Genomic DNA, 12,951 nt, shown 5'->3' on the forward strand with positions numbered 1-12,951 from the left:
CCCGTGCTCTTCAACATATTTATAAATGACCTGGAAATTGGCACGACGAGTGAGATGATTAAATTTGCGGATGATACAAAGTTATTCAGAGTAGTGAAGACACAGGAGGATTGTGAAGACCTCTAACGTGATATAAACATGCTTGAGAAATGGGCTGCGATATGGCAAATGAGGTTTAACGTGGATAAGTGTAAGGTGATGCATGTCAGTAACAAAAATCTTATACACAAATACAGGATGTCCGGTGCAGTACTCAGAGAGACCCCCCAGGAAAGAGACTTGGAAGTACTGGTTGACAAGTCAATGAAGCTATCTGCGTAATGTGCATCGGCAGCAAAAAGGGTACTAGGAATGATTAAGAAGGGGATTACGAACAGATCGGAGAAGGTTATCATGCCACTGTACTGGGCCATGGTTTGCCCCCACCTGGAATACTGCGTCCAGCACTGGTTGCCGTACATGAAGAAGGACACAGTACTACCCGAAAGGGTCCAGAAAAGAGCGACTGAAATGGTTAAGGGGTGGAGGAGTTGCTATACAGTGAGAGATTGGAGAAACTGGGCCTCTTCTCCCTCGAAAAGAGAAGATTGAGAGGGGACATGATCGAAACATTGAAGATACTGAAGGGAATAGACTTAGTAAATAATGACAGATTGTTCACCGTCTCGAAGGAATGGAGAACGAGAGGGCTCTCTCTAAAGTCGAGAGGTTCCAGAATTTTAGTTTAATTTTAAAAATTATTTTCATAAGTATACATTAGAGTAGATGACATGTAAGTTGTGTATGCAAGAATCTGTCAATGTTATGAGCATCTGTATGTAAGGATATAACCACCCAGACAAGCATCATTCTTTGATGTGATTGGTCCTTGAAAACTGACGGTAAGAAATTTTAGTTTTATTTTTATGCTATAGTTATTCTAACTTAATCAAGGCTTTCTTACTGTTTGGATCTTCTTATCTTTGTGAACTTGGAATTTCAGCTCTGACAGAAATTAAATGAAAAAAAGAGAACAACTGCAGATGGTAGATGATGAAATGCATGTTTGCTTGTCAACTATCGAGATGCGTTTTGATTTAATTTGCACTCAAAATCAAGCACATCTATTGCATTGATTAGCAATTCTGTCTACTACTTTAGTTTCACCGTTGTTACAATTACCAATACATAGCAGTTGTTCTCTTTTAAATAACTTTCAAATTTAGGGCTCCTTTTACGAAGCCACGTTAGCGGCTTTAGTGCACGTGACTTTTAATCATGCACTAACCCCCACGCTAGCCGAAAAACTGCCCCCTACTCAAGAGGCGGCGATAGCAGCTAGTGCGGCTGGCGGATTAGCGCACGCTATTACACACGTTAAACCACTAACGCGCCTTCGTAAAAGGAGCCCTTAATTTTTTGTTGGTTTTGCAATTTTATATCTTCAGTTATAATGTGGCACGAAAAATGTTTGCTCTGTTTAATGTGCTAGATCTAAAAATGTTTTAGAGACACTGGCTTATAGTGTTAGAAGAGAAATTATATTACAATGAAATTAAGTCTTTATATTAGAAAATAATTTGAGAAATTATTGCTCTTGATTGTAATTTTTCAGAGGATTATAGTCCTTGCATTCAATGTGCATTTTATTCTGGATTGTGCATCAGGCTGGTATAATGTCTGCAGTGTCTGGACGTCTTTACCATATTTTGGTAAGAATCTATATCATGCACACTCGGAGGCCTTCCAGACACAGCCCTGAGCTCAGGGAAAACAAAATGAGGTTTGTGTGGGGGTGGAGAGAAGGTGAGGTGCCGAAGCCAGAAGTGACGCTCAGTATTAGTGGTGCCCGATTCACGATTTGAATCGATTCACCGATTCACTTTGGGTGAATCGATTTACCAAGCAAAAAAATCGGCTTCCCGATTCGTTGACTGACCCTCCCCCCTCGCCCCTAAAGCAGGAGCGGCAGCGCTGCCTCTTGCTGGCCTGCCACTCCTGCTTTAGAGGGCAAGTGGGGAGGGTCAGTCGGGAAGTGGCTTCCCCGCTAGTGTCTGTCCGGCTTTCCCACATCAGTTTACCTAAATTCAGCAGAAGAAGATCGCTGGCTCTAATGATCTTCGCAAGCTGCCATACAACGTCCGAGTTGTCTTCTCTCTGCCGTATGGCAGCTTGCAAAGATCGCTAGAGCCAGTGATCTTATGCAGGCTGCTGAATTTAGTTAAATTGAACGCGCAGGCCTTCCAGGGGGAGGGGGGTGCAGACCTTCCGGGGGGTGGTATATGCCTTCGGGGGAGGTGCAGCCTTCCAGGGTACAGGCCTTCAGAAGGGACAGGCAGGCCTTCCAGGGGGGGTGCAGGCCTTCAGGGGGGACAGGCTGGTCTTCAGGGATGGGGTGTAGGCCTTCAGGGTGGGGACATGCAGGCCTTCAGGGGTGGGGTGTAGGCCTTCAGGGGGGTGCAGATGTTCAGGGAAGGGGGCCTGGTGTAGAAGTACACAGTGGTGGAAGGGGGGGTTCAAAGAGACGTGCATATGCCGGACTTTGGGGGGAAGAAATAATGGGTCTAAAACAGAGGAGAGGGAGAGAGATGGTGGACAATGGGATTTAGGGATGAAAGGAACAGAAAGGGAGAGATGGTGGACCCTGGGGTGGCGGGGAAGGAGGGAGAGATGCTTAATGAAAGGGTAGTTGAGAAAAGGTGGATCTGTGGAGACGAAAAAAAGGAAAGATGCCAGACCTCTGGGGGAGGGAAGGGAAACAGAAGGGGAGGACAGAGATGGCAGACGGATGGTTAGCACGGAGAAAGAAGAAAGAAGGATACCCTGGCAAGCAAGTTATCAGAAGACAACCAGAGCCTGGGACCAACAAGATTTGAATAATGACCAGACAACAAAAGGTAGAAAAACTAATTGTATTTTCCATTTTGTGATTACAATATGTCAGATTTGAAACGTGTATCCTGCCAGAGCTGGTGTTAGACCGCAAACGTGAGCTAGGATTTAACAGAGAGAGGAAAAGTCTTTTTTGTTTGTTTATTTTGTTTGCATCATGGCGCCAGTGTGGTTAGGAGAAGGCAAAGGGCTATAAAAGGGGTGAAGGGGCTATAAAATAAACCCACCAGGATGTTTTAAAAAACACCCAATTGGGCAGGAAAATTGAATCGAATCGAATCGAATCATCGATTCAATAAGCTGAATCGAATCAAATTTTTTTTTCCTGAATCGGGCAGCACTACTCAGTATATGTCATGTATCCTTCAATCTGTGGCGACACACCCAGAATCTTGAGTGTGCTGTGACACACAGTTTGCAATTCACTGATCTAACCAATTCTGCCGTCTCTAGAAAATATCTGTTGTAGGAGAGTGCCAGTACTTTCTGTTGTACATAGTAATAGAAGATATTAGCAAATAACGAGTTGCTCTTGTATGCACCACTTTATTTGAGGATGTCTGATAGCTGTCAGCCATGTAGTCTTGAACACCTTCACGTTCCTTGGTATTGTTCTCTTTCTTTTTAGCCCATTCTCATTATACCTGTGGTTTCAAACTCGCGACCTGGGGGGCCACATGCTGCCCGCCAGGTACTAGTTTGAGGTCCTCGGTATGTTTATCATAATCACAAAAGTAAAATAAAAGTTTCTTGATCATATGTCTCTTTAGCTATAAATGACTATTATTATTAAGACTTAGCCGAAAAGAAAGATTTATAAACTATAAAGAGTTTTACCTCATGCAAAATTGTCATTTCTTTAATAAGACATTAACTATTTTTTCTGAGGCCCTCCAAGTACCTACAAATCCCAAATGTGGCCCTGCAAAGGGTTTGAGTTTGAGACCACTGCATTATACCCACTATGTTACAGATATCTTTCAGCTGTCGATGGTTTAGGCCGGGGGTCGGCAACCTGCGGCTCCAGAGCCGCATGCGGCTCTTTTCCACCTTTGCTGCGGCTCCGGTAGTGTGTCACGCAGGCATGCACCTTACAAGTCCAGCGTCGCGGCGGGAAATAGCCATGCTGAGCAGTGAGCTCAGCACATACACAGATGAAAGCCTTGCTTGCTGATTGGTCCGGCGGCCCCGCCCCGCCGTGCCGCCGGACCAATCAGCAAGCAAGGCTTTCATCTGTGTAGTGCTGAGCTCACTGCTCAGCATGGCTATTTCCCGCCGCGACGCTGGACTTGTAAGGTGCCTGAAAAAGAAATCATCCTGGCCGGGGTCGGTGTCATGCTCCGGAGATCTACAGCCTTCCTATCTCCCTCTCCCTTCTACCTGCTTCCGGCCACATCCCCTGCTCCGCGGCTCTCTTCGGCAACTCAGCAGCAGCGATCGACACAAGCTTCTGACGTCGGGGCCTACCCTCTGCGAGTCCCGCTTGTTTCAACTTCCTTTTTCCACAAAGGCGGGAATCGTAGAGGGAAGGCCTCGATGTCGGTAGCTTGTCTTGATCACCGCTGCTGACAAGTTGCTGAAGAGAGCCGCGGAGCAGGGGGGTGTTGCCAGGTGCAGGTAGAAGGGAGAGGGCCAGATGCAGGACTCGTGGGTGAGGGAGGAGAAGAGAGAGAGAAAGAGAGAGGGGAGGGAAACAAAAGGAAATCTTTCATACTGGGCTGGGCCGGAGTGGAGGGAGGGTGGAAAGATTCTAGCTACAGGGTGCAGTAACAAAGGAAAAGGGGGGAAAGCTGAAAATGGAGATAGTGACACAAAGAAGAGAAAGAGTAAGCAGGACCTACTGAATAAGGATAGAGATACAGAGGGAACATGAAGAGGAGGTGAAATAGAGACATAGAAGTAATACTGAAAAAGTGTGTGTGTGGGGGGAGATAAAGACATTGAAAGGGAAAATGGTGAACATGGGGTAAAGACAAGGACAGAGACAAATGAAGATTCTGAAAAAATGGTGAGATAGGGATATAGGTGAGATGGACACAAAGAAGGGTGATGCTGGAAAATAGGTGGAATGGTAATTCTGACAGACACAGAAGGGAAATGCTGGATCAAGGAGAGATGGGGCTCAGGCTGGTTGGAATGAAGAGAAATGCCTTGTTGGCCCGGAACTTCCTCTCCTACGTCAGAATTGACGTCAGGGAGCGGAATGCTGGTCAGCGCAACACTTCTGCAGGGAAAGCTTGGGACGGCGATGGCATGGGGGCTATTCCCCGATTGCGGTGGCAGCAAACCGAGTGGCTTGGGGGAGGGCACAGAGACAGAAAGAAGGGGGAACAGGGAGACAGAAAGAAAAAGTTGGGGGAGAGAATGAGGTCTGAAGGAGAGGAAACATACAGGAGGCTGAAAGAAAGGAAGAAAGATTGGATGCACAGTCAGAAGAAGAAAGTGCAACCAGAGACTCATGAAATCACCAAATAGCAAAGGTAGGAAAAATGATTTTATTTTCAATTTAGTGATCCTGTATATAGCATTAAGATAAGAAACAATATATGCAGTGTTAGATTTGTTTTATAATGGTTTTGCGGCTCCAAGTTTTTTTTTCTTTTCGAAAACGGGTCCAAGTGGCTCTTTATGTCTTAAAGGTTGCAGACCCCTGGTTTAGGCTTTAGTACCTATAAGTCATTGCACTTCCTCTGTCAGTGAAAATTGTAACCATGTCAATCTGCAGCCCTTATTAAGAAACTAGTCATCTATTAGGATGTATCAAATCCTTGATGCTGTTTTGTGTTGGTTGACCTTATCTCTTCTTGGAAACTTTAACTAATTGTAATACCATTGTTGCAAACTGACTTTGTTGTCTTCCTTTTTGTGGATTTGTATAGGTTTCCATAACTAGTGTAACACCCAGACCCTCCTTCCTCTTCCTTTTATGTACTGTAATACTTAATCTGCTTCTGTGTTCTAATGTTTGAATTTACAAATGTTTGAAGTCCTGTAAGCTTTGCTTTTGCTTACAGTTTGATGAAGTAGAAATAAAGTAATGTTTCTGTCTTCCATTTTTGTTTTTTCCTTTGTCTTAATCATTCTTTATTTTTTCACTCTTATTTTGTCATTGTCTTTCATATTTGTATTACTCTGACTTTCTCTTCTTTTTCTCACTAATTTTCTTTGTCTCTGTCCATTTGCTTTTTTCTTTTATCTGAATTTCTTCTCTGTACCTCTGTTCCTACCTTTCTGTCTATATTTTTTCCTTCTTCAACCCCTACCCTTCAGACCCAACCTGGGCTAGTTTGAACCTAGGTGCACTGATCTGCATCGAATGCTCAGGAATCCATCGAAATTTGGGCACTCACTTGTCTCGGGTGCGTTCACTTGACTTAGATGACTGGCCTCTGGAGCTGACACTGGTTCTGACCTCTATTGGCAATGAAATGGCCAACAGCATCTGGGAAAGAAATCCAAGGGGCCGCACAAAGCCCACCAGTGATTCCTCCAGGTAATGGATATGACAATTCATAGTGATTTGTTTGCTTAAAGTTTTATTTTTTTTGGTGTTAAAACAACTAGAGGCATGCAAGGGGATGGAGTCAATGGAAATCCATGGGACTCAGTAGTGCTGGTGACAAAAAAAATCCATTTATGCCAGGGATTGGGTGGGAATAGAAAAGAATTGACTGGGGATGGATCCAAACTGACTGGGGATGGATCCAAACCAGGGGTCTCAAAGTCCCTCCTTGAGGGTCGCAATCCAGTCAGGTTTTCAGGATTCCCCCAATGAATATGCATGAGATCTATGTGCATGCACTGCTTTCAGTGCATATTCATTGGGGAAATCCTGAAAACCCGACTGGATTGCGGCCCTCAAAGAGGGACTTTGAGATCCTTGATCCAAACTGACTGAAGATGGGTGGGGACAGGGACCAAATTATGTCAACTCAGTGGAAAAGCGAGAATATTATGGACTTTGATATTTAAGAAAACAGTTTACTTACTTGTACTTAATTGCTTAACATAAAGTGTTAATAAAAATATATTTTTCTTGAATTTACAAGACATAACATAACATTTGTGTACCACAGGACCTTGCTGAACATCAACACGATCAGTTTTTAACAATTTCCTAAAATTCACATAGGATGTGGAAATGGAAAATAACTGGTGAAGATCAAATCGTTTGTGATATCTTTTATACTGACAACCCCTGAATGAAGGGAATTCAAATAATGTTGAAATATATAAGAAAAGTCTAAGGGCTCCTTTTAGTAAGGTAGGGCCTTAACGCGCAGAATAGCGTGTGCTAAATTGCTGCATGCGCTAGACCTTAACGCCAGCATTGAGCTGGTGTTATTCTAGAAGCGTACCGTGCGGTTTAGCATGCGGTAATTTTGTGCGTGTGCTAAAAACGCTAGCGCACCTTAGTAAAAGGAGCCCTAAAATGTGGAAATTTAAAGTGTTCTATTAAATAACCAGGAGCCAAATCATGTAAAACTTTATAACACAGACATCCTAGTTTAAAAAAACACTCTGGCTTGAACAGGGAGCCAATGCAGTTTTCTATAATAAGGAGTTATATGATCTGATTTTTTCAATCTGAAAATCAAATGAATCAGACAAAGGCAGTCAAGATTCTTATGGTAACCACCCAAATGAATAATATTACAGTAATCTAAAATAGAACAAGTGACTGAGCTAATAATCTAAAAGAATTATCATTAAAATAGAGTCTAATTATCCATAACTTCCAAAGTATAAAAAACACATTTTCGAACTAAAACATCAACTTGTTTTGTCATTGACAGGTTCCTGTCTAGATGAACACCCAATATCTTAATAGTTGGAACAATAGGACAGGAAATTCCATTTAGATCACTCAAATGTGGGCTGCAGACATGGAAAGAAAACTGGGGGGGGGAGGGTTGTGAGGAGATGGTAACAATATGATGGGGAATGGGAAAGAAGATGCGGGGTGGGAATGGAAGAGAATTGACTGGGAATGGGGCGGGGGATGAATGCAAGCTGACTAGAAATGGGTGAGGATGGGAACCAGATTATGCGCCTGTGCATACCTCTAAATATAACCTGTTCGCTTCTAAATATTAAGCTAGTTAGAAGGAGGCAGAAGAATATGCTGTACACTGCAGTCACTGACTCTCAGAGCTGACGGGGTTAATTCCTGAGATTCTAAAACAATGAGATCACCTGAAAAACAGCTGTTTAAAAAACTGGCCGGCCTAAAGAAATTGTTGCTGACTAAGGGCTAGATTCACAAAGCAAGCCGATCATGTACTAATCAGTTTGTGACCCCTTAGCGACCAAATTCCTCTCCGGCCCGATTCACTTACCTCTCTGCCGACCATCCTCCAATCCGCGCATGCAAATGAGGGGAGGGACATTCAAAAGTAAGGAAGGCAGCAATTCACAACACAATCAATCTGATCCAACTGGGCTGGCCGATCAACTCCAAAAGCGACTGCTGGGGACCAGTCTTTCAGTGGTTTCCGACTGCATATCCTGCTCTCTGCCCCAACTCAAGCACAAATCTCCTGCTCTCTGCCCCGAAGTCTTGCCGCCCTGCTGTACCCCAACCTCTCCTGCCTGCTCGCCCTAACTCTCTGGCACCCTTCCCCGCAGTGCGAGCCTGTGGTTTAAAAGTGGGGCTACACTGCGGAGAACGGCAGCGGAGAGTCGGGGGAGCCAGAGAAAATAGCCCACCCACCGGCCTGACACCCTGGCCCACCATCCGTACATACAATTCTGGAACAGGAGAGGTGCGCAGTCCCTCCTGCACCGTTGGCATCACCCTGACCACCCCCCACCCCCACCCCGCGTACATTTTAAATAGTTGGGAGCTAGAGGGGTGCCCGATCCCTCCTGCTCCTAGGCCTCAATCTTCGGGAGCAGGAGGAAACGCAAAGTCCTCCTGCTCCTGCACCTCCGCTAGCCGCTGTGTAATAGCAGCTTTAGGCCATGCCCCAGTGCACCATCTGATGCACGAGGAGAGGCCTAAGTCCTTGACTGGCTGAGGCGCCTCAGGCTCATTCTATGCTTCAAAATAATCATTCAAAACCATCTTTTCAATATCCCATACACTAGGGGGTTTCTTTTAAAATTAGAAAACTAACACTAACCAGGAGAGGAACATCAGAAGTTTAATTTAGGGAAAGGGATCATGGGGCCTCTTATAGCGCACAGAGCCCACTTCACCAATCCCAGGCTATACCTCTCTATCTATTGGGGGGATTGGGGTTGTCAGCTGTTAAAGCAGGAAGGTATTGTGGTGTAGCAGGTGGTGTGGAATTTCGGGGGTGATGATGGACGATCAGGTGTCTTGAAAGCAACATATTGCTTCATTAATTTGTACTTTTTTTAAAGTTACATTCTATTGGCAGCTGAAAACATTAGCTCTTTTTATCAGTTTTCCAGGTAGTCATGAAATAGTTTATTTTAGCAGGATTGGATTAATGTAATGGTCTTTCGGTAGGATTACTTGTTTTACATGTTTTACAGTTAACATAATATACATAACATAATATTTTATTTATAGTCCGCTGTAACCTTTGACAGTTCAAAGCGGATCAGAATTCAAGAGTTGGTCATAACCAAGAACATACAATTCATAACAATCCTCAAGCAAACAATAAACAGAAAAACCATACCCACCCTAATTCCCTAAAAATTTACCCAACAAGTACTTTTTAAGATAGTGCCTGAAGACCCTATATAGGTTATTGAAGTCAGAAGGATCACCAATATTTCCTTTTCCAATCTCACTGTCTAGAAAGAGAACAACTTCCCACGTCCCGTCCAAATCCTGCCCTCGACACTCCTCCTGAAACGCCCCGTTTAGCTCTGGTCATTCAGCGGCACTGGGAAGGCTTAGGTCGTTTGTAAACACATCCAAAATCCATTTTGATTATCGGTAGTTGAACGTCTTTCGTTTATGATCGTCCAAGTGCCGACTTAGGCTGGTTTTTGGACATTTTTCTCTTTCGATTATGAACCCCCTTAGCCTCATTCTCCCTATAAGTAAGGGAAAGGCAAAATGGTTAGTACATGTGCCAGTGCAGTGAACTCAAAATGACCCACCAAATAAGGTGGTGCCTGTCCATACAAAACCTTATACAAAAAAAGCAGGCAACTTTAAACATCCTTACCTGTACAGTTAACCAATGAAGCTTCAAATAAAAAAAGCAAAATACTCATATGATCTTTTTTTTTTTTTTTTTCCCATAGAGAAAATTAATCCCCCCTTTTGCAAAACCACACAAGAAGTTTTTAGCACATGCCTGCACGCTGAATACTCTACGCTGCTCTGACAGGCATAGAGTTCCTAAGAACGTCAGAGCAGCGCAGAGCATTCAATGCACTGGCCAGCGCTAAAAAACTGTTGCTCAGTTTTGTAAAAATGGGGGGGGGGGGGCAGGGGGGAAATGCACAGTTATATTCTGGACCATTTACAGCTGCTTACAATAGTCCAGGATACTTAATATCAAAGCTTATATGACCAAACTAAATTGATCTTCCTCAAAGTAACCATGGATGCACCTGATTAAGAATGTAGCAACATAACACTATGCTTCCATAAATTAAAAAAATATGAACAAAAATGACCTCAGAAGTCACTACTGGCAATTTTAAAGTTCCAGTAAATGTAGCTATTTCAGTTATCAGTTGAAAAGACTCCATATATAATTTAATTTTAGGAAGAAAAATTTCATAAAAATGCTAAATGCAATGAGATCAAGAAAAGGCTATGAAATATTGTGAAAAAAGAGAAAACTTATGCATTGCATGTACTTAGCTGCATTTTGAATAATATCATAAATGCTTATCCCAACAAAGGTCCTCATTATGCTAATCAGTGTTTGAGGATTTGGACTGCCAGATTGACACATCTGCATTTACTCCATAACAGGAAGCCTGCATCAGAGTAGGACATAGCAGGTCTTAAGTACGTGTATCCTGAGGCCCCCTACTTAGGGTACTATATGGCTCCAGAAAAAAAAGAGGACGGATTGAGATATCTGGGTTTTACTTCTATTGAAAGCAATGGAAGTAAAACCCGGATGTCTCAATCCATCTTCCTTTTACTAGAGCCATATGGTAACCCTATTTCCTACTTCTATCTTGTTTTAGCTATTGGGCTGCTGCATTTTAGTCTCCTCTGTTCTGTCCACCCACAACTGTGTGATCTGACTAGGGGTGGGGGAGACTGAATTAAAAGTGGAGGGGCCCAGACTCCCCCCACCGTGGCTACACCTCACTACTCAGTTTCCAGTTGACTGTGTCTGATTGCATTTCCTTCACTTATGAGTTACCCTTGAGGGTCATGCCAAGCTTCAGTGTTTGAGTCATGGCTTCATCAGTAGCCCACTTGCAGAACTGTAACATGAACATCAGTCTGCGCTTTCACATCTCACTGCTGCTTGTAAAGAGACTCCCAATACAACAAAACAGTAGGATTGGCCAACTGATTCTTTAGAAGCTCTTTGGGGATTAAAATCCAACTCCAACCCCTCTCCCTGCAGGCTCGTTTTTCTTTATTTTCTTTACCTGTAGCAAACATTGTATAAAGATAGCAGGATAGAAATCCTCACATACCCATTCACCTCTTCAGGTAGTATTTTATAAAAGATAGGAGGATAGTTACTAATGTGGGCTACTGTTAAAATGTATTATTTTACCACTAACTTGTGCCATTTTAGTACAGGTCTTAATTTATGCAGTGAGACCTAGATACTAGTGCTGCCCGATTCGCAATTCGAATCGATTTCACTTTGGGTGAATTGATTCGAATCGATTCGGTTGTTGTTTTTTGGTTTGTTTGTTTTTTTTAAATCAGCCTCACCAATTTGGTGGGGTCATTCAGGAAGTACATGAGGCTATGCCAGTCGTCTTCAATGCAAAACCCGCGCACCTGTCCGGACCTCTATTCCACCCCACCCCCCCTACCTGATCTGGTACTTATTTACCCTCTAGCTCCCCAACAGCACTGCATGTGTTCATTGTCGGGGCTGCGGACAGCGTTACAAACATGCTGCCTTCGCGAGCCCTGGAAGCTTTTCCTCTGTTACAGCGTCTGACCATAGAGAAGGCTGCCTTTCGAGTATTAGGGCGGGGTTTGGTTTCCTGGCATGGTTTACACGCTGTGGAAGTCGGAATTTGTGTGCTGTGCAGAGCGAGGAACAGGTTCGGGTAGGCCGGAACAGCGGTTAATGGAGAGATCAGTGTTCCACTGACAACTGTCATGGGGTCAAAATGGATGAAAGACTTCCCATGTTGAGCATCTTTGGGAGAATTCTCACCTATGCAAAGAGAAGCGGAGGACAGAGAGAGAGCTAGGGAAGAAGACGAGAGTTAGCTCTTTCCACCCCCGACGTCATCCACCGGGCTTCGACTCAAAAGGGGAGGAGCCAATGGCACTCAGCCATTCGGCGCGCGTTGAAGGTGAGCGTTAAAGGCGCTCGCCTTAGCGAGAGCGCCTTTGCAAAGGGCCTTGAGAAGAGACGAGCCACCGCTAAAGTAGAAGCAGAAGGAGACCACAGCAGGCGCAGAGGACACATATCCAGGCAGGCACAGAGGACACACAACCAAGCAGGTACAGAGGACACACAACCAAGCAGGCAAAGAGGACACACAACCAGGCAGGCACAGGGGACACAGCAGGCGCAGAGGGCACACAGCCAGGCAGGCACAGGGGACACAGCAGGCACAGAGGACACACAGCCAGGCAGACACAGAGGACCTAGCAGGTGCAGAGGACAGCCAGTAGATACAGAAGACATCCACAGCAGACCGGCAAGCAGGCAGCAATGGAAGCAGCAGACAGAAGGAGGATGTTGAGCTACCCAGTTTTCTGCACTGTCTGCCATATGTATGACTACCTCCCCTCTGGGAGGCGGTCTTACATATGCACTCGATCTGGAGAACTGGAGAATCTGAAGAAACAAGTCAGACTCCTGGAGGGCAGAATACTGGAACTGGAGGCACTTAAAGCAATGGAGGAGGAAGACAGAGATGCAGAGAACTCCAAGCAGTGGAGGAGGAAGGTAGAGATGCAGAGAACATCGAGATGGAGAACAC

At 44.4% G+C, this 12,951-nt stretch overlaps 1 protein-coding gene across 7 annotated transcripts in view; it reads left to right on the forward strand.

The window, feature by feature from the left end:
• The window catches only part of AGAP2 (ArfGAP with GTPase domain, ankyrin repeat and PH domain 2), a 526,417-nt gene that overhangs the window by 498,169 nt on the left and 15,297 nt on the right, over positions 1-12,951 (forward strand). For all 7 annotated transcript variants that reach the window (XM_033938398.1, XM_033938399.1, XM_033938400.1 and 4 more), the window contains one exon: positions 6,142-6,364. In XM_033938398.1, the coding sequence (XP_033794289.1) occupies positions 6,142-6,364 (223 nt within the window). The remainder of the gene's footprint in view (positions 1-6,141; positions 6,365-12,951) is intronic.

Source organism: Geotrypetes seraphini, chromosome 3 (assembly GCF_902459505.1).
Source record: "Geotrypetes seraphini chromosome 3, aGeoSer1.1, whole genome shotgun sequence".
NCBI classification, from domain to species: domain Eukaryota; kingdom Metazoa; phylum Chordata; class Amphibia; order Gymnophiona; family Dermophiidae; genus Geotrypetes; species Geotrypetes seraphini.